Below are 20223 nucleotides of genomic sequence, written 5' to 3' on the forward strand. Positions count from 1 at the left end.
ACAAAGGTATCTATATCCACAGTAAAATGAGTCCTATATCAACATAACCATTCTGCCTCTGAACAAGGCAGTTAACCCACTGTTCCTAGGCCATCATTGAAAATAAGAATTTGCTCTTAACCGACTTGCCTAAAGGTAAAATAAAAAATGTAATTTAAAAAACCCTGAAAGGCCGCTCAGCAAGGAAGAAGCCACTGCTCCAAAACCGCCATAAAAAAAGCCTGACTACGGTTTGCAACTGCACATGGGGACAAAGATTGTACTTTTTGGATAAATGTCCTCTGGTCTGATGAAACAAAAATAGAACTGTTTGGCCATAATGACTATCGTTGTGTTTGGAGGAAAAAAGGGGAGGCTTGCAAGCCGAAGAACACCATCCCAACCGTGAAGCACAGGGGTGGCAGCATCATGTTGTGGGGGTGCTTTGCTGCAAGAGGGACTGGTGCACGACACAAAATAGATGGCATGACGAGGGAGGAAAATGATGTGGATATATTGAAGCAACATCTCAAGACATCAGTCAGGAAGTTAAAGCTTGGTCGCAAATGGGTCTTCCAAATGGACAATGACCCCAAGCATACTGTACTTCCAATGTTGTGGCAAAATGGCTTAAGGACAACAAAATCAAAGTCTTGGAGTGGCCATCACAACGCCCTGACCTCAATCCTATAAAAAAAATCTGTGGGCAGAACTGAAAAGGCGTGTGCGACCATGGAGGCCTATAAAACTGACTCTGTTACACCAGCTCTGTCAGGAGGTGGAAGGCTACCCAAAACGTTTGACCCATGTTAAACAATTTAAAGGCAACGCTACTAAATATGAATTGAATGTAAACTTCTGACCCACTGGGAATGTGATGAAATAATACAAGCTGAAATAAATAATTCCCTCTACTATTATTCTGACATTTCACATTCTTAAAATAAAGTGGTGATCCTAACTGACCTAAGACAGGGAATTTTTACTCGGATTAAATGTCAGGAATTGTGAAAAACTGAGTTTAAAGGTTTTTGGCTAAGATGTATGTAAACATCTGACTTCAACTGTATTTAAATGTCAAGGTAGAATACAATAAGAAAGGCTGGTTCTTTAATCTCACCTTTTGAAGCTGCAGGCCGCACTGAGGCCTGGGGCAAGATTTAGACATCTGCCCAGAGGGGTTGATTCCGCACTCCCTCAGGTTCCAGCTCTCAGAGAATTGCGTCTGTAGCTTTTCCCTGTGTCTCCTGCAGAGGGAGAGAGGCCATACCGAGTTTAATACAAAGCCCCACCTTCAGCTTTCATGATCCTCAGATACAGTATGCCTACTGCACAGAATATTGCTCTGGGTTAGAGCTTTGTGTCCCTGGCTCTTGTACACTGATCCACTGCTGCATTCACGTCTTACAGGTGCCTCGTCACTGCTTGATGAGATTCTGTTGTCCAGAGTATCCAGCTCTTTGTACGCACAGTCACAGGGTGCAAATCAAATGTGTGTAATCATTTCTATTGAACTGTTAACACTGCTTTAAACTGCACCCCTTTTGCTACATGGTGAATGTTGTCAATAACTATGGTAATTTTCATCCTGTTCATTCCACCCATGACAAGGCTCAATTATTTTGCAGCCATGTTAAATAATTTGTAATCAAGCAGCCAATGGATTATAGTGGTGGCCGCTTTAAGGCAAACCCTTCAATGTTCCAAAGCCAGTAATGGCCGTTATACTATTGTTACATTGTAATAATTGCAGAGAGCCAGGGTAGTGGCGAAGGAAAGGTGCTCGGAGTGGAGAGGAAGAAGCAGTATTTTCAAAGTGAAGGTGATGTTGCATAAAACTTCTGTTAGGCACACAGGCATTTGTTTACACCGTGCTGTGAAATTTGAATGCTGATTGGTTAAAACCGCATTCCAACAAGTGTCTATTCCACAAGAAAACCACCGGCTAAATCTATGACATTAAAATGCCTATTTACTTTGTTCCATCTGACTGCTCCAATCCACTCTCTCATCAGCCCAGCCAAGCAATTTATAAACTTGATCTCCACTATAAAAAGCATCTAGAAATTGGCTATCTTACATTTCCTTTAGACTAACATTTTGTTTTCAACAGCGGAGATTTGTATAAACCTTGCTCTCTGTCTCTCTGACATTTGCAACATTGTTTCAATATTCAAATTCTATCTCCAGCTATCCCATAGTAAATAACGTGTTGGAAGTTGGGCAGACAGAGTTTCTCAGCTCAGCCAGGCATAATTTCTATGGATGTATACAAATAAATGTCAATTGAAAAAAGGTAAAATGAAGTGCAGCTAGTTTTCAATTTGTCCAGTTTCAGTTTGAAATGATTGTGCTGGCTGTGTTTATTGACTAGCTCCTGCTCTGAACAACAGCACCTCATTAGCTCATTGTTATGGATGTATCCAAGTAAAGTCACTAGAAAACAGCTTAAACAAATGCAAATGCAGCTACTTTGCTGTTATTCTGGTGGACGTGACTGTTAGCTGTAATTGGCTAGCTAGCAAGCAAAGGATGAGAACGCTGCCAGCCAGTATGGTAATTGAACATTTAGAACGAATGACTGGGTCGCGTCCATAGATACAGAACAAAGAGACTGAACGACTCTTGCAACCGAACCGATAGAACGAATGACCAGCCGGCTTGGGTATCAACCCTAGATTTATATATTGTGGAAAGATGAATTAGTATGAATACATTCCTCAAAATAACGTTTTTAATTCAAATGTCAATCATTATCATCATTTGAATATGTTGGTATCCCATTGATAAGATCCAACCTCATGCAAATTTCAGCAATGCGACTTTATGATAACCGAGTAGACAGTTTAAGCAGCTTAACAGTAACACTGCTGGATAGGCTACCACTAAAATGCTGTTGTGCATGCTGTTCGGAAGAAAATCACATGATGGGAGATTTTGGTGATAAAGTAGTGGCAGGTAGTGAGCGATGTGAATTGACAGAAAGAGACAGACACTGGTTTGAAACCTTTTTTGGTTTCCAACTGCACTTGTGTTAACAGCAGTTTACAAACTGCATAAAATAAAATATATAGAAAAACTCAGATATTATGCATCAGAATACACCTATGGTTATTGTTGAGGATGAGTACATCACTTTGATTAAGGCTGCAGTTACACAATACAACTTGCACACAATTTTAGTTATAGTTGCAGGTTGCATGTGACATAATCTCAAGCAAATTTTTCTGCTACATGAAGCAACTCAAGCACAAACAAAATTCCACGCAATAGCCAATCAAAGTGAAGATGCTTCTGTCATATTGTTTGAGTATTCTAAACTAACCCCATGTCATCTGCTGCAGTACAGTGATTTCACAAATTATTTGTTTATCCAACCGTTTCGTTATTGTTATAGGATTGATTTAGACAAAATGCTAGCTGCACAGTTTAGCTAGCTAGAAAGAATGAAAGCTCGGGACTGAGGGGAAGCTCGGGACTGAGGGGAAGCTCGGGACTGAGGGGAAGCTCAGGACTGAGGGGTAGCTCAGCACTGAGGGGAAGCCCAGTACTGAGGGGAAGCCCAGTACTGAGGGGAAGCCCAGTACTGAGGGGAAGCCCAGTACTGAGAGGAAGCCCAGTACCGAGAGGAAGCCCAGTACTGAGAGGAAGCCCAGTACTGAGAGGAAGCTCAGGCAGGTAGTTGGCTCTGGCAGATCCTGGCTGGCTGGTGGTTCTGGCAGATCCTGGCTGACTGGCGGTTCCGGCAGATCCTGGCTGACTGGCGGATCCTGGCTGAATGGCGGATCCTGGCTGACTGGCGGATCCTGGCTGACTGGCGGATCTGGAAGATCCTGGCTGACTGGCGGATCCTGGCTGACTGGCGGATCCTGGCTGAATGGCGGATCCTGGCTGACTGGCGGATCCTGGCTGACTGGTGGATCTGGAAGATCCTGGCTGACTGGCGGATCCTGGCTGACTGGCGGATCCTGGCTGACTGGCGGATCCTGGCTGACTGGCGGATCTGGAAGATCATGGCTGACTGGCGGATCCTGGCAGACTGGCAGCTCTGGCTGCTCCATGCAGACTGGCAGCTCTGGCTGCGCTGAACAGGCAGGAGACTCCGGCAGCGCTGGAGAGGAGGAAGGCTCTGGCAGCGCTAAACAGGCGGGAGACTCCGGCAGCGCTGGAGAGGAGGAAGGCTCTGGCAGCGCTAAACAGGCTGGAGACACCGGCAGCGCTGGAGAGGAGGAAGGCTCTGACAGCGCTAAACAAGCGGGAGACTCCGGCAGCGCTGTAGAGGAGGAAGGCTCTGGCAGCGCTAAACAGACGGGAGACTCCGGCAGCGCTGGAGAGGAGGAAGGCTCTGGCAGCGCTAAACAAGCAGGAGACTCCAGCAGCGCTGGAGAGGAGTAGGCTCTGACAGCGCTAGACAGGCACTGTAGGCCTGATGTGTGGTGCTGGCACTGGTGGTACTGGGCCGAGAACACGCACAGGAAGCCTGGTGCGGGGAGCTGCCACCGGAGGACTGGTGTGTGGAGGTGGTACTGGATAGACCGGACCGTGCAGGCGCACTGGAGCTCTTGAGCACCAAGCCTGCTCAACCTTACCTGGCTCGATGCCCACTCTAGCCCGGCCAATACGAGGAGCTGGTATGTACCGCACCGGGCTATGCACCCGCACTGGAGACACCGTGCGCTCCACAGCATAACACGGTGCCTGCCCGGTCTCTTTAGCCCCCCGGTAAGCACAGGAAGTTTGCGCAGGTCTCCTACCTGGCGTAGCCATACTCCCTGTGAGCTCCCCCCCCAAGACATTTTTGGGGCTGACTCTCGGGCTTCCATCCGCGTCGCCGTGCTGCCTCCTCATACCAGCGCCTCTCCGCTTTCGTCGCCTCCAGTTCTTCTTTGGGGCGGCGATATTCTCCAGGCTGTGCCCAGGGTCCTTTTCCTTCCAATATCTCCTCCCAAGTCCAGAAGTCCTGTGATCGCTGCTCCTCACGATAAACAGGGGGAGTTGGCTCAGGTCTGAACCCTGACTCTTCCATACTCTCCCTGAGCCCCCCCACAATACATTTTTGGGGCTGACTCTCGGGCTTCCTTCCGCGCCGCCGTGCTTGTCTCTTCAACTCCATTCTCCTATAACCCTCTTCGCACTGCTCCAGCGAATCCCAGGCAGGCTCCGGCACTCTCCCTGGGTCGACCGCCCACCTGTCTATTTCCTCCCAAGTCGTATATTCCAAACTTTGTTGCTCCTGCTGCCGCTGCCTGTCACCACGCCGCTTGGTCCTGTTGTGGTGGGTGATTCTGTTACCGTTTTCTTCCGTCGAAGGAGAGTTGGACCAAAATGCAGCGTGGTAATTTTCATACATATTTAATAATGATGAAAAAACGAACAATACAAAAACAACAAACGGAACGTGAAAACCTATACAGCCTATTTGGTGACAACTAACACAGAGACAGGAACAATCACCCATGAAACACTGAAAGAATATGGCTGCCTAAATATGGTTCCCAATCAGAGACAACGATAATCACCTGCCTCTGATTGAGAACCGCCTCAGGCAACCATAGACTTTACTAGACAACCCTACTAAGCCACAATCCCAATACCTACTAAAACTCCAATACAAAAACACAACACAAAATAAACCCATGTCACACCCTGGCCTGACCAAATAAATAAAGAAAACACAAAATACTAAGACCAGGGCGTGACAACCTGGCTCGCTTTTCAAAGATTTTTAGAAACGTTGTCACGATCGTCATGGGAAGAAGTGGACCAAAGCGCAGTGTGGTACATGACGTTCTGCATGGCAAAATAACAACCAATGCAAATTAAGATCCCACAAATGAAAGAGGGAAAAAGACTGCCTAAGTATGATTCCCAATCAGAGACAACAATGGACAGCTGCCTCTGATTGGGAGCCACACTCGGCCAAAAACAAGGAAACAGATAACATAGAATGCCCACCCCAAATCACACCCTGACCTAACCAAATAGAGAAATAAAACAGCTCTCTAAGGTCAGGGCGTGACAAACGTATACGTTTTGTGCTCTTGTAGGAAGCATTCACTCCCCTATACTAACTACAAATTATCTATAACTGGGCTAATAACTCACCAGCTAGCAAACGATATGAACAAAATGTGCACATGTGGCAACTCTCGCTTTGATCTCGAAACAAGCGCATCTACTCATGACTGCTCATGTCGTAAACACAGTCCAGTTCAAAGTAAATGGCACAGATCCATATATGGCAATGGTCTATTTGCATATAGGCTTACTGCAATTCTGATTGTTTATGCTGCACCGATCTGTGTAGAGTACGGGCTGAGTAGTGCGTGTCAATGCAATAGAATCCTACCCCGATGCATTCTGCCTAGTACAACATCTCCTGCATAGTTCGTTTTGTATTGGTATGTTGCATTGAAAGTTTCTAATATTGTGCTGATTCGATCACAATTTCCACAGTAAAGGGAAACGTTGATAGTGTTAACCAACTATTTTCTGAGTGAATATCACCTTGAGTCAAAATGTAAGCTGAGATCTACAGCTCAGATTTCTTTTTAACATGACTTAAAAATAATCTCTCTCTAGTCATAGTTTTAAACGTTTTGAATTCTCACAGTATCAACTTTGCTGTAGATTTCTTTTATGCCTGCTACTTTACTGCAGACGTGGTCATTTAACTTATTAAAAATAAAAAACGGAAATATTACATGTACTTAATTAAGTATTCAGACCCTTTACTCAGTACTTTGTTGAAGCATCTTTGGCAGCAATTACAGCCTCCAGTCTTGATGGGTATGACTCTACAAGCTTGGCACATCTGTATTTGGGGGGGGTTTCTCCCATTCATCTCTGCAGATCCTCTCAAGCTCTGTCAGGTTGGATGGGGAGTGTTGCTGCACAGCTATTTTCAGGTCTTTACAGCGATGTTTGATGAGGTTCAAGTCCGAGCTCTGGCTGGCCCACTGATGGACATTCAGAGAATTGTCCTGAAGCCACTCCTGCATTGTCTTGGCTGTGTGCGTAGGCTATTCCATGCGACAATTTGCCAAGAAACTGAAGATCTCGTACAACGCTGTGTACTACTCCCTTCACAGAACAGCGCAAACTGGCTCTAACCAGAATATAAAGAGGAGTGGGAGGCCCCGGTGCACAACTGAGCAAGAGGACAAGTACATTAGAGTGTCTAGTTTGAGAAACAGACGCCTCACAAGTCCTCAACAGGCAGCTTCATTAAATAGTACCCGCAAAACACCAGTCTCAACGTCAACAGTGAGGAGGCAACTCCGGGATGCTGGCCTTCTGGCTTGGTTTTTACTCTGACATGCATTGTCAATTGTGGGACCTTATATAGACAGGTGTGTACCTTTCCAAATCGTGTCCAATCAATTGAATTTACCACAGGTGGACTCCAATCAAGTTGTAGAAACATCTCAAGGATGACCAATGGAAACAGGATGCCCCTGAGCTCAATTTCGAGTCTCATAGCAAGGGGTCTGCATACTTATGTAAATAAGGTATTTCTGTTTTACATTTTTATACATTTGCAAAAATGTGGTTGCTTTGTCATTATGAGGTATTGTGTGTAGACTGATGAGGAAAACAATTAATTTAATCCAATTTTAGAATGAGGCTGCAACGCAACAAAATGTGGAAAAAGTCTGAATACTTTCCGAATACACTGTATATATATATATATATGTGTATATATGACATAGAGTATGTTTGTGAAACTACAACTACATATTTACTGACTGTGATTTTTATTTAAATGTTGCATTTTGTATTTGTTAACCTCTTTTGTTTGTGACTTGCTACTTACAGTGGGGCAAAAAAGTATTTAGTCAGCCACCAATTCTGCAAGTTCTTCCACTTTAAAAGATGAGAGAGGCATGTCATTTTCATCATAGGTACACTTCAACTATGACAGACTGTCACACCCTGACCTTAGAGAGCCTTTTTTATTCTCTATTTGGTTAGGTCAGGGTGTGGGCAAATCTATGTTTCTATTTGTTTGTTGGCCTAGTATGGTTCCCAATCAGAGGCAGCTGTTTATCGTTGTCTCTGATTGGGGATCATTCTTAAGCAGCCCTTTTTCCCACCTTAGATTGTGAGATCTTGTTATTGTATTGTTGCTGTTTAGCACTACAGAGCTTTACGTTAGTTTGTATTTTTTTTGTTGGTGTATATTAATAAAGGAATTATGTACGTAGGCGTACATAATTCCTTTATTAATATACACCAAGAAAAAAAACAAATACAAACTATTTTGCTCGTGGTCCGATCCAGAAGATCCCACCACAAACGGACCAAGCAGCGTGGTCAGGAGGAGAGGACACGAGGAAACCCGAGAGGCAGCAGGAGTGGTTGGCAGTGGAGAGGGACGAAAGAGTCAGACGAAAGAGTTTGGAGGGGTTGGAGTCTGGAGCAAGACAGTCGCTTTGAGGAGTGTATGACCCTTCAGGCACCGTGCTTTGCTGTTACACGTACTGTGTCTCCGGTACGCATCCACAGCCCAGTGTGTGCTGTGCCAGCTCCACGCACCCGGTCTCCTGTGCGTCTCCCCAGCCTGGTAAGCCCTCTGCCAGCTCTACGCACCAGGCCTCCAGCGCGTCTCTCCAGCCCGGTGCGTCCTGTGCCAGCTCTACGCATCCGGCCTCCAGTGGTGATCCATGGCCCAAAGCCTCCAGTGATGATCCATGGCATGAAGCTTCCAGTGATGATCCATGGCACGAAGCCTCCAGTGATGATCCATGGCACGAAGCCTCCAGTGATGATCCACAGTCCGAAACCTCCAGTGAGGATCCACAGTCTGGAGCCTGCAGCGACGGTCCCCAGTCCGGAGCCTTCAGCGACAGTATGCAACCTAGAGCCTTCAGCGGGGGTTCCCAGTCCAGAGCCGCCAGCGACGGTCCCAAGTCCGGAGCCTCCACCGACGATCCCCAGTCCGAAACCTCCAGTGAGGATCCACAGTCCGGAGCCTCCAGCGATGGTCCCCAGTCCGGAGCCTGCAGCGACTGTCCCCAGTCTGGAGCCTGCAGCGACGGTCCCTAGTCTGGAGCCTCCAGAGACGGTCCCAAGTCCGGAGCCTCCACCAACGATCCCCAGTCCGAAACCTCCAGTGAGGATCCACAGTCCGGAGCCTCCAGCGATGGTCCCCAGTCCGGAGCCTGCAGCGACTGTCCCCAGTCTGGAGCCTGCAGCGACGGTCCCCAGTCTGGAGCCTCCCTGGATCCTCACTGGAGGTTTCGGACTGGGGATCGTCGGTGGAGGCTCCGGACTTGGGACCGTCTCTGGAGGCTCCAGACTGGGGACCGTCGCTGCAGGCTCCAGACTGGGGACAGTCGCTGCAGGCTCCGGACAGTCCATTGTTGTCTCTGATTGGGAATCATACTTAGGAAGCCGTTTTTCCCTCCATCAATGTGGGTAGTTGACTTTGTTAAAGGCATCATAGCCTAAGTTAAGCGTCACTGTTGTTTCTTTGTTTTGTTGGCGACATTTAACAAATAAAAACAAAAATGTACGCTCACCACGCTGCACCTTAGTCCGCTTCTTACAACGCCCATGACATAGTGTCTCTAGCTTGAACGGTTCAAGAGGAACAATTATTGTTGTGGGTATTATATGCTTATATATGCACATTTGAGTAGTTATAATTAAAGTGGGTGGTGGTCAGTAAATGTGTTGTTGTTGTCAGGAGTTGTGTGGCTGTGGTCAGTCATTTAATGGTTCAGTAATTGTATTGGTCTGTAGTTTAGTGGTTGTGGTTACTAGCTGTGGTCAGCAGTTGTGTGGTTGTGGTTAGCAGTTGTGTACTTGTGGTCAGTAGCTGTGGTCAATAGTTGTGGCCAATAGTTATGTGGTCAGTAGTTGTATGTTTGTGGTCACTAACTGTGGTCAGTAATGAATCTTCTAGCTTCTGACATGACTTAATGCAAAAGACAGCACTTGATGAGTTACTTAAACAGCTCTATCTTTTGTTTGGTTGAAGCTATTCCTAATTCTTTCAGTTTTGAAAGTAGAAAAAGATTTCATACTCAAGTTTTTGTCTGACTTGTTGGGGGAGTTTGGCAGTCGTTTGGAAATAGTTTGTGGGAAATGTGTTAATGTGTTATTGCAGTTACTGAAAAAGCTGTATCGTTATATACGTAGCAGTTAGTTCCACAAACAGAATTGAATAGCAGAGAAGTAGATGATGATGTCATACCCTCTCACTGTTTGTCTAACTTGTTGGAGAAGTGGTAAAAATGTCTGCTTTTTATAAAAAGTTAGAGAGTGTTAATGTGGTTACTAAAACAGTTGTAACTTTTTTTTATCAGAATAATACATTTCGTTCCAAGGTTAGATTTGAAAAGCAGAAAAGTAGAGGAAGATTTCATATGCGCTAACTTTTTGTATAAGTTGTTAACAAAGTGGTCAAAGTAGACGATTTGTGTAAAAAGTTGCATTGTTACAGTTACAGTGAATGGAATGTTGGAAGTGATGATGTCACAATGGGCAGATTTAGAATGTTGACAAATAAAATAACTTTAAAAGTATAAAATCTATCAAAAAGTTATACAGTTGTCCTGGCCAGTCTACACATTTTAAAGTTTGATCTGCGTTTCTAGCTTAAATGCTGTAAGAGGAGTAGCGTGCTTAATAATAATAAAAGTCAGAAGTATGTTGAAGATTTAAGTCAGGGCTTTTGCTTTGCCAAGCTCCACAACAAGAAGTACGTAAAATATGTACAATGGGGACTTTTGCTTTGAAAGCCCCACTAAAAATAGTCACAGTTCCAGCAAATACCGATGTGATAGCAGCTGGGTCTACTTTTAAATGAACCAGAAAAAAAGGAGCCAGTGAAATGTCTCACGTCCTCTTTCATCTCTGCTGGAGTTACCATATTCAGTCATTGGGTGTGACACACTAGTTCACAGACGAGACATTATATTGACCAGATACTCTGGGGACCACTCTAACAATTATAATAAATGTCTTCAAAAATGGAAGGCAGTCAGGAGGAGGCAAGATGAGGTGGCACCATTCTAGCCAATGAGAGGGCAGATACGAGTGTGAACAACACGCACAACAGTTTCCACTAGTTACCACCGCCACAAAGTCAAAATTGGCTATATCGTAATAAATAAATAATATGAAAGTTAGGGTTAGGTGTAAGTTTAGCAGTGTGGTTAATGTTATGGTTAGGTTTAATATCACATTTTAACTTCTTATGGCTGGGGGCAGTATTGAGTAGCTTGGATGAATAAGGTGCCCAGAGTAAACTCCCTGCTACTCAGTCCCAGTTGCTAATATATGCATATTATTCGTATATTTGGATAGAAAACACTCTGAAGTTTCTAAAACTGTTTGAATTATGTCTATGAGTATAACAGAACTCATATGGCAGGCAAAAACCTGAGAAAAAAATCCACCAGGAAGTGGGAAATCTGAGGTTGGTCGTTTTTCAACTCTTACCCTATTGAAGATACAGCGGGATATTGGTCATGTTGCACTTCCTAAGGCTTCCACTAGATGTCAACAGTCTTTAGAACCTTGTTTGATGCTTCTACAGTGAAGTGGGGACAAATGAGAGGGGAATGAGTCAGAGGTCTGCCAGAATGCCTTGTGAGCTTGTGACACTTGTTCACGTGAGAGCGAGCTCTGTTCCATTGAAATTCTACAGACAAAGGAATTCTCCGGTTGGAACATTATTAAAGATTTATGTTAAAACATCCTAAAGATTAATTCTATACTTCGTTTGACATGTTTCTATGGACTGTAACGGAACTTTTGGACTTTGCTCGTGCGTCATGAAGTTGGATTACTGGGCTGAACGGGCTAACAACAAGGAGGAATTTGGACATAAAACATTATCGAACAAAACAAACATTTATTGTTGAACTGGGATTCCTGGGAGTGCAATCTGATGAAGATCATCAAAGGTAAGTGAATATTTATAATGTTATTTCTGACTTCCGTTGACCACAATATGGCGGATATCTTTATGGCTTGTTTGGTCTCTGAGCGCCGTACTCAGATTATTGCATGGTTTGCTTTTTCCTTAAATCTTTTTTGAAATCTGACACAGCGATTGCATTAAGGAGAAGTGTATCTAAAGTTCCATCATAACACTTGTATTTTCATCAACATCTATGATGAGTGTTTCTGTAAATTGATGTGGCTCTCTGCACAATCACCGCATGTTTTAGAACTACTGAACGTAACGCGCCAATGTAAAATTATATTTTGATATAAATATGCATTTTAGCGAACAAAACATACATGTATTGTGTAACATGAAGTCCTATGAGTGTCATCTGATGAAGATCATCAAAGGTTAGTGATTAATTTTATCTATATTTCTGCTTTTTGTGACTCCTCTCTTTGGTTGGAAAAATAGCTGTGTTTTTCTGTGACTTGGTGGTGACCTAATATAATAGTTTGTGGTGCTTTCGCTGTAATGCCTTTTTGAAGTCAGACACTGTGGCTGGATTAATGAGAATTTTATCTTTAAAATTGTGTTAAATACTTGTATGCTTGAGGAATTTTAATTATGAGATTTTTGTTGTTTTGAATTTGGGGCCCTGCGCTTTCACTGGCTGTTGGCGAGGTGGGACGCAACCATCACACATATCCCAGAGAGGTTAAGAAGGAAAGAAATTTCACAAATTACGTTTTAACGAGGAACACCTGTTAATTGAAATGCATTCCAGGTGACTAACTCATGAAGCTGGTTGAGAGAATGCCAAGAGTGTGCAAAGCTGTCGTCAAGGCAAAGGGTGGCTACTTTGAAGAATCTCAAATGCAAAATATATTTTTAGTTGTCTAACACTTTTTTGGTTACTACATGATTCCATATGTGTTATCTCTATATGTGTTGCCCGGGGGGGCAGGTAGCCTAGTTGTTAGAGCGTTGGACTAGTAACCGTAAGGTTGCATCAAATCCCTGAGCTGACAAGGTAAACATCTGTTCTGCCCCTGAACAAAGCAGTTAACCCACTGTTCCTAGGCTGTAATTGAAAATAAGAACTGGTTCTTAACTGACTTGCCTAGTTAAATAAAGGTTTAAAAAAATCTCAAGTGTTGTTAACACCCCATGGTTCCCACTGGTTGGTGGAGAAACCAGCTTTTGAGTGTTCATAGATAAAACACCTAAGTTCTTCTGACTGGCATGGAAGTGGGTCGAGCCTTCAGAGGTGTACTAGGGTATTTGGTGCAGTGTGATTAAATGAGAGATCGGACAAATGGTGTCCTATCCTAACCTGTTGTAGGCAGGTATGAGTATGAGAATGACATCTTCACAGTCAGAAAAGGGAAATTAAATAAATAATAGGAAATAGATGCAAAGATAAAAAATAAAAAAATTGATTTTCACTCTTCTCACTAATGGCAAATGACTGAATATTGTTTTTATATTTAGCTACCTGTTTTTTGTTGTTATGAATAAGTGTCATCATTTATTCCCCATTGGCATAAGCCACGTATGCCTTCTTGCAATGCAAATACTTAAACGACAAGAAATTGTATATATGCATGGTCTAAAGCAGTGTTTCCCAACCCTGATCCTCGAATACCCCGAACAGTACACATTTTTATTGTAACTGAACAAGCACAACTGATTCAACTAATCATCAATCCCTCAATGAGTTGAATGAGGTGTGTTTGTCGAGGGCTACAAAAAAACTGTACACTGTTGAGGGTACTCCAGGACCAGGTTTGGGAAACACTGGTCTAAAGGACGAGGATAAGCACATTCTCAATTCAAGTTCAGTTTTTTTTTTATCTCCACTTTTGCGTGAACTGGAGCAACCATTTTTTTGTGCGTACGCAAAATGTACTAATAAGGTCCCAGAGCTGCACCTCTACCTTCCTATGCTAATGCAGACCGCTGCTCCCCAGACAAAGGCACTGGATCTCAGTGCTTGAGGCGTCACTTCAGACACCCTGGTTCAAGTCCAGACTGTATCACAACCAGTTGTGATTGGAAGTCCCATAGGGCGGCGCACAATTGGCCCAGCGTCGTTCTGGTTTGGCCGGTGTAGGCCGTCATTGTAAATAAGAATTTGTTCTTAACTTACTTGCAGTAAGTTTACTTTAAGTAGGTTATTTAAAAGGTTAAATAAATAAAATAAAAGGCTGGTTCATGCTTTTGTATCTTACAGTTTAGGTCCAATGATGATACAATTGTCCCTCTGTTGTTTGGTGGCATCCTTAGCTACCTGGTGTGACAATCACTCACTTGTTGCGGCAATAGAGAGCCATGCACGCCACTCCGAGAAAACTGATTCCTGAGGCGATGCTGCAGATGGACATCACCTGTCTCTGGTAAGTCTCACGGCTCTCTGTGGAGACACAGGCAAAACATATGATGTTAAAGCCACATTCTGTATATTCATGTAGAGTACCATGAAATGGAGTTAGTAACACACACAATAGTAATTGTAGGTATTGTGGCTCTCTGTAGAGACACACTCGATATGCATGTAGAGTACCATCAGAGTGAGCCACCAACAAAAATTATAAATCCTCGATAGTAACACACACAATAGTAATGGTTGGTCTCGTGACACAGACATGAAGTATTTTAAAGCCAAACTGTAAGATGTGCATTAACTGTCTTCAGAAAGTATTCATACTCCTTGACTTATTCCACATTTAGTTGTTTTCAGGCTGTATTAAGTATTATTTTTCTCCCACATCTACATACAATACCCATCATAACAAAGTGGAAACATGTTTTTAGAAGTGTTTGCAAATTTATTGAAAATGAAATACAGAAATATCACATTTTTAAGTATTCACACCCCTGAGTCAATATGTGTTAGAATGGACTCCAGAGTGGCACAGTGGTCTAAGACACTGCTTCTCAGTGCAAGAGGCAGTACTTGGTTCAGTACTTGGTTAAAATCTAGGCTGTGATTGGGAGTCCCATAGGGTGGTGCACAATTGGCCCAGTGTTGTCTGGGTTTGGCCTGGCGTAGGCTGCCATTGTAAATAGAATATGTTCTTAACTGACTTGCCTAGTTAAATAAAAAATAATCACCTTTAGCAGTGATTACAGCTGTGAATCTTTCTGTTTAAGTCTCTAAGAGCTTTGCCCACCCGGGTTGTACAGTATTTGCACATTATTCCTCAAAGAAATCTTCAAGCTCTGTCAAGTTGGTTGTTTATCATTGGAGGACACTCACAAATATGTGGAGCAACTCACAAATGTGAGTCAACTCACAAATGCAATGCATGTCACAAATGTAAGATGCAGTTCACAAATGTAATCTGTGAAGTCACAAATGTCATATTCACAAAAGCATTTTTGACCACTGTTGTGTTTGCAATGTAAGAAAGATCTTTGCAAAATATGCTGTGTAAATCAGAAATCTATCTTGCATTTATTTGCTCATCATCATTTGTTTTTGTTGATGATGGCTCTTTTGCTTTGGATGATGACATAGAGTATGTTTGTGAAACTACAACTACATATTTACTGACTGTGATTTTTATTTGAATGTTGCGTTTTGTATTTGTTAACCTCTTTTGTTTGTGACTTGCTACTTACTGTATATATTTTCAAAATGTTGATAGTTATTTCTGTGGAGATGTTCAAGTTTTCCAGAATTCAGTCAAGCTGACATTTGGAGAGATATGCTTCTCTGCCGCCACAAAACGTGCATAATAGTGCCTGTAGCCTACTCGGAATGGTTCGGGATGGTTGAATATTTTTCTTGATGGTTTCAACAAGCTTGTCGACCTCTGGGAAATAATTTTGCCAGATATTAATTGCCAAATGCAATGAATTTGGCAACAAGTCCTGCAGAATCATTGTATACTTTGACCATTTAGCTTGCATTGTCTGACACACAACCAGCTTGCTTTTTAAATCAACCTCAACGTTTCCTTAATATGTTTTAGCACTTTCCGACACTTGTCAATACACTGTATCAGTCAGTCAACTTTTACTTCTTCACCCAGCTCTCGTTTGCAAGGCAAACAAAATATGATGAACTCTTCTCTCTTATCAGTGGATTCTTCTGTTGTTATGGAGATGCTATTTTTTGACAAGCTTTTTTTATTTCTTGATTTCAGATGGTCTATTGCACATTTTCTTATGTTGCAGGTTTTGTAGAATATATTTTTGTCATCTGTAACAAGTGTCCCAGCAGTGTATTGAAGCACTTTTTTCCCAAGGGCTATTCAGATCTTGGATTTCCCCCAAAAAATGTTGTACTGGAGGTTGGATTCCTCGACTTCACTTTAACTGCCCCATTTTTACAAGTTCCGATGACCAGATATTGAGTCAGTTGGAGAGGATCAGCTTGTGCATAGTGAGGTGTAGAGTCACGATCTACAAATAGTTGTCCTTGCCAAATAATCTACATTATGCGATCCAGATTCGCAAAGCTACGCCTCCCGTTTGCTAGGCGACCCCCCCTGCCAAAATACATGAGCACAACCAGACATTGATTGATTGGAGACTCCCTGTATTAACTACAGAACATTTCCTAGGATTTTCTATTTGCAGCGACACTAGCCGTATAATGCTGGAAATACCATTAAAAGCACAGTGCCTCATTTAATCACGCAAAACGCATGGCTCAGTCCTATTGACATCTGGCATGTGAATGAAATGAAATGAACATTAACTTGAAAATAATATATAGGTTATTCTACTTGCTTTGGAACAGGGTTTATGCCATGTAATGTGTGGCTGCCTAGTGCTACGTGTCCATATTACAACATCCTCAGTCTCAGCAGGACTTGTTTCAATCTGAGAATGTCCTCATATGGACACTGTATTGGACCATAAAGTGTTGTTTGGCAATCATCTCTGATTGTTTGGCCACAAGTGAGAGTACTAATGAAGTTAAAACTAAATAAATCCATTGTACGGATGATTTCAAAGCCATGCTTATTCACACAAACAGACTCAGACAGATGGACATACACAAATCCTTACCATGTGATACTGTCACGCCCTGACCATAGAGAGCCCTTGTTTCTCTATGGTGTAGTAGGTCAGGGCGTGACTAGGGGGTATTCTAGTTTAATATTTCTGTGTTGTGTTCTAGTTTATATTGTCTATGTTGGTGTTTTGTATGATTCGCAATTAGAGGCAGCTGGTAATCGTTGTCTCTAATTGGGGATCATATTTAAGTAGCTATTTTTTCCACCTGTGTTTGTGGGATATTATATTTTGTGCTTGTGCACAACGTAGTCACGGTACGTTGTTTGTTTATTTGATTTATTGGTCTCGTTCTTATGGCAACTGTGACAGATACACACATAGACAAAGAAACACACAAACGCACACACTTTTGAGTCTGTTGTCAAGCTATATCATTCCTCGGTTTTGACACACATAACTTCTGCAGACCAGGGTTCAATCCCCTCTCCAGCCCTTCCAAAATGCCTGTATCACCTCTATCATTTCATAACTGTCTCAATAAATATACTGAACAAAATTATAAACAAAAAGTGTTGGTCCCATGTTTCATGAGCTGAAATTAAAGACCTCAGAAATGTTCCTTACGCACAAAAAGCTTATTTCTCTAAAATGTTGTGTTTGCTTAAATCTCTGTTAGTGAGCATTTCTCGTTTGCTAAGATAATCCATCCACCTGACAGGTGTGGCATATCAAGAAGCTGATTAAACAGCATGATCATTACACAGGTGCACCTTGTGCTGGGGACAATAAAAGGCCACTCTAAAAAGGCACTTTTGTCACACAATGTCACAGATGTCTCAAGTTTTGAGGGCATGTGCAATTAGCATGCTGACTGAAGGAATGTCCAACAGAGCTGTTGCCAGAGAATTGAGTGTTAATTTCTATACCATAAGCCGCCTCCAGCATCATTTTAGAGAATTTGGCTGTATGTCCAACCGGTCTCACAACCACAGTGCATGTGTAACCACACCAGCTCAGGACCTCCACATCCGGCTTTTTCACTTGCGGGATCATCTGAGACGAGCCACCCGGACAGCAGATGAAACTGAGGGGTATTTCTGTCTGTAATAAAGCGTTTTGTGGGGTAAAACTTATTCTGATTGGCTGGGCCTGGCTCCACAGTGGGTGGGCCTGGCTCCCAAGTGGGTGGGCCTACTTGGGAGCCAGGCCACTTGGGAGCCAGGCCCATGGCTGCGCACCTGCCCAGTCATGTGAAATCGATAGATTAGGGCCTAATTTTTTTTTCTCGATTGACTGATGGTCTTATATGAACTGTAACTCAGTAAAATCGTTGACATTGTTGCATAGATTTCCATCCAAATGGCGGCATATTTTTGTGCCAATATTCTAAAATGCACATAAAAACAACATGCACATTTTTCCACCAAAGATGTGTAGTGCTCATTTTCTTTTTACGGTTAAATTCCCATGTACCAAGTAAAAAAATACTACTTACATGGATATCCATTTAATTTTGCAGCACTACTGCTGGTTTTCTCACAAGAAAAGTATTTGTTATATTGCGAGAGTACCCACTCTGGCATTGGCACTTGTTCTGTAGTTAACAGCTCGCAGATACAGTGTGGGTATAGCCTACATGATGGGATTATTATGTACAAACGAGCAAGATTATTTTTATTTGTCATACGGCACCTAAGCATTGATGATCCTGTTACCAGAATAAGACCCTCAATATTTATATGAAGGGAGCATCAAGCTCATCACCTTGCACTTTCACCAACCTGTGAAGTTCATAGTCAAATCTAATCAAATCTAATTTTATTGGTCACATACACATGGTTATCAGATGTTACTGCAAGTGTAGCAAAATGCTTGTGCTTCTAGTTCAGACAGTGCAGTAATATCTAACAAGTCCTCAACAACTACCTAATACACACAAATCTAAAGGGGTGAATGAGAATATGTACAGTACATATAAGTATATGGATGAGCAATGGCCGAGCGGCATAAGAAAGGTGCAATAGATGGTATAAAATACAGTATATACATGTGATTTGAGTAATGTAAGATATGAAAGCATTATTAAAGTGGCATTATTTAAAGTGGCATTGGATGAAGTGACTAGTGATCAATATGTTAAAGTGGACAGTGATTGGGTCTCAATGTAGGCAGCAGCCTCTCTGAGTTAGTGATTGCTGTTTAGCAGTCTGATGGCCTTGAGATAGAAGCTGTTTTTCAGTCTCTCAGTCCGAGCTTTGATGCACCTGTACTGACCTCGCCTTCTGGATGGTAGCGGTGTGAACACACAGTGGCTCCGGTGGTTGTTGTCTTTGATGATCTTTTTGGCCTTCCTGTGACATCAGGTGCAGGTAGTTTGTCTGCGTTGTGCAGACCGCACCACCCTCTGGAGAGCCTTGCGGTTGAGGGCGGTGCAGTTGCCGTACCAAGCTGTGATACAGCCCGACAGAATGCTCTCGATTATTCATCTGTAAACGTTTTGGGTGACAAGCCAAATTTCTTCAGCGTCCTGAGGTTGAAGAGGCGCTGTGGACCATTTCAGTTTGTTTGTGATGTGTACGCCAAGGAACTTAAAACTCTCCACCTTCTCCACTGCTGTCCCTTTGATGTGAATAGGGGGGTGCTCCCTCTGCTGTTTCCTGAAGTCCATAATCATCTCCTTTGCTTTGTTGACATTGAGTGTTGAGTGTGAGGTTGTTTTCCTGACACCACACTCTGAGAGCCCTCATCTCCTCCCTGTAGGCTGTCTCATCGTTGTTGGTATTCAAGCCCACTACTGTTGTGTCATCTGCAAACTTGATGATTGAGTTGGAGGTGTGCATGGCCACGGAGTCATGGGTGAACAGGGAGTACAGGAAGGGGCTGAGCACGCACCCTTGTGGGGCCCCAGTGTTGAGGGTCAGCGAAGTGGAGATGTTGTTTCCTACCTTCACCAACTGGGGCTGGCCCGTCGAAGTCTAGGACCCAATTGCACAGGGCGGGGTTGAGACCCAGGGCATCCAGCTTGATGATGAGCTTGGAGGGTAAAATGGTGTTGAATGCTGAGCTGTAGACAATGAAAAGCATTCTTACATAGGTATTCCTTTTGTCCAAATGGGATAGGGCGGTGTGCAGTGTGATGGCAATTGAGTTGTCTGTACACCTGTTGGGGCGGTATGCAAACTTAAGTGGTTCTAGGGTGGCCGGTAAGGTGGAAGTGATATGATCCTTGACTAGTCTCTCAAAGCCCTTCATGATGACAGAAGTGAGTGCTACAGGGCACTCATTTAATCTGTAGCCTAATAAACTGCATGCTTTCCTGAGGATTCATGGTGGGAGGACCACAAAACATGTCACTAACATTACTCTCA

The 20223-nt window shown here is 43.2% G+C and overlaps 1 protein-coding gene across 1 annotated transcript in view; it reads right to left on the reverse strand.

The window, feature by feature from the left end:
- The window catches only part of nrg3b (neuregulin 3b), a 401552-nt gene that overhangs the window by 39392 nt on the left and 341937 nt on the right, over positions 1-20223 (reverse strand). The window contains exons 5-6 of the mRNA XM_020454441.2: positions 14195-14297; positions 1100-1226 (exon numbers count right to left, since the gene is read on the reverse strand). Coding sequence (XP_020310030.2) covers positions 1100-1226; positions 14195-14297 — 230 coding nt within the window. The remainder of the gene's footprint in view (positions 1-1099; positions 1227-14194; positions 14298-20223) is intronic.

The sequence above is a fragment of the Oncorhynchus kisutch genome, linkage group LG20 (genome assembly GCF_002021735.2).
Source record: "Oncorhynchus kisutch isolate 150728-3 linkage group LG20, Okis_V2, whole genome shotgun sequence".
Taxonomy (NCBI): domain Eukaryota; kingdom Metazoa; phylum Chordata; class Actinopteri; order Salmoniformes; family Salmonidae; genus Oncorhynchus; species Oncorhynchus kisutch.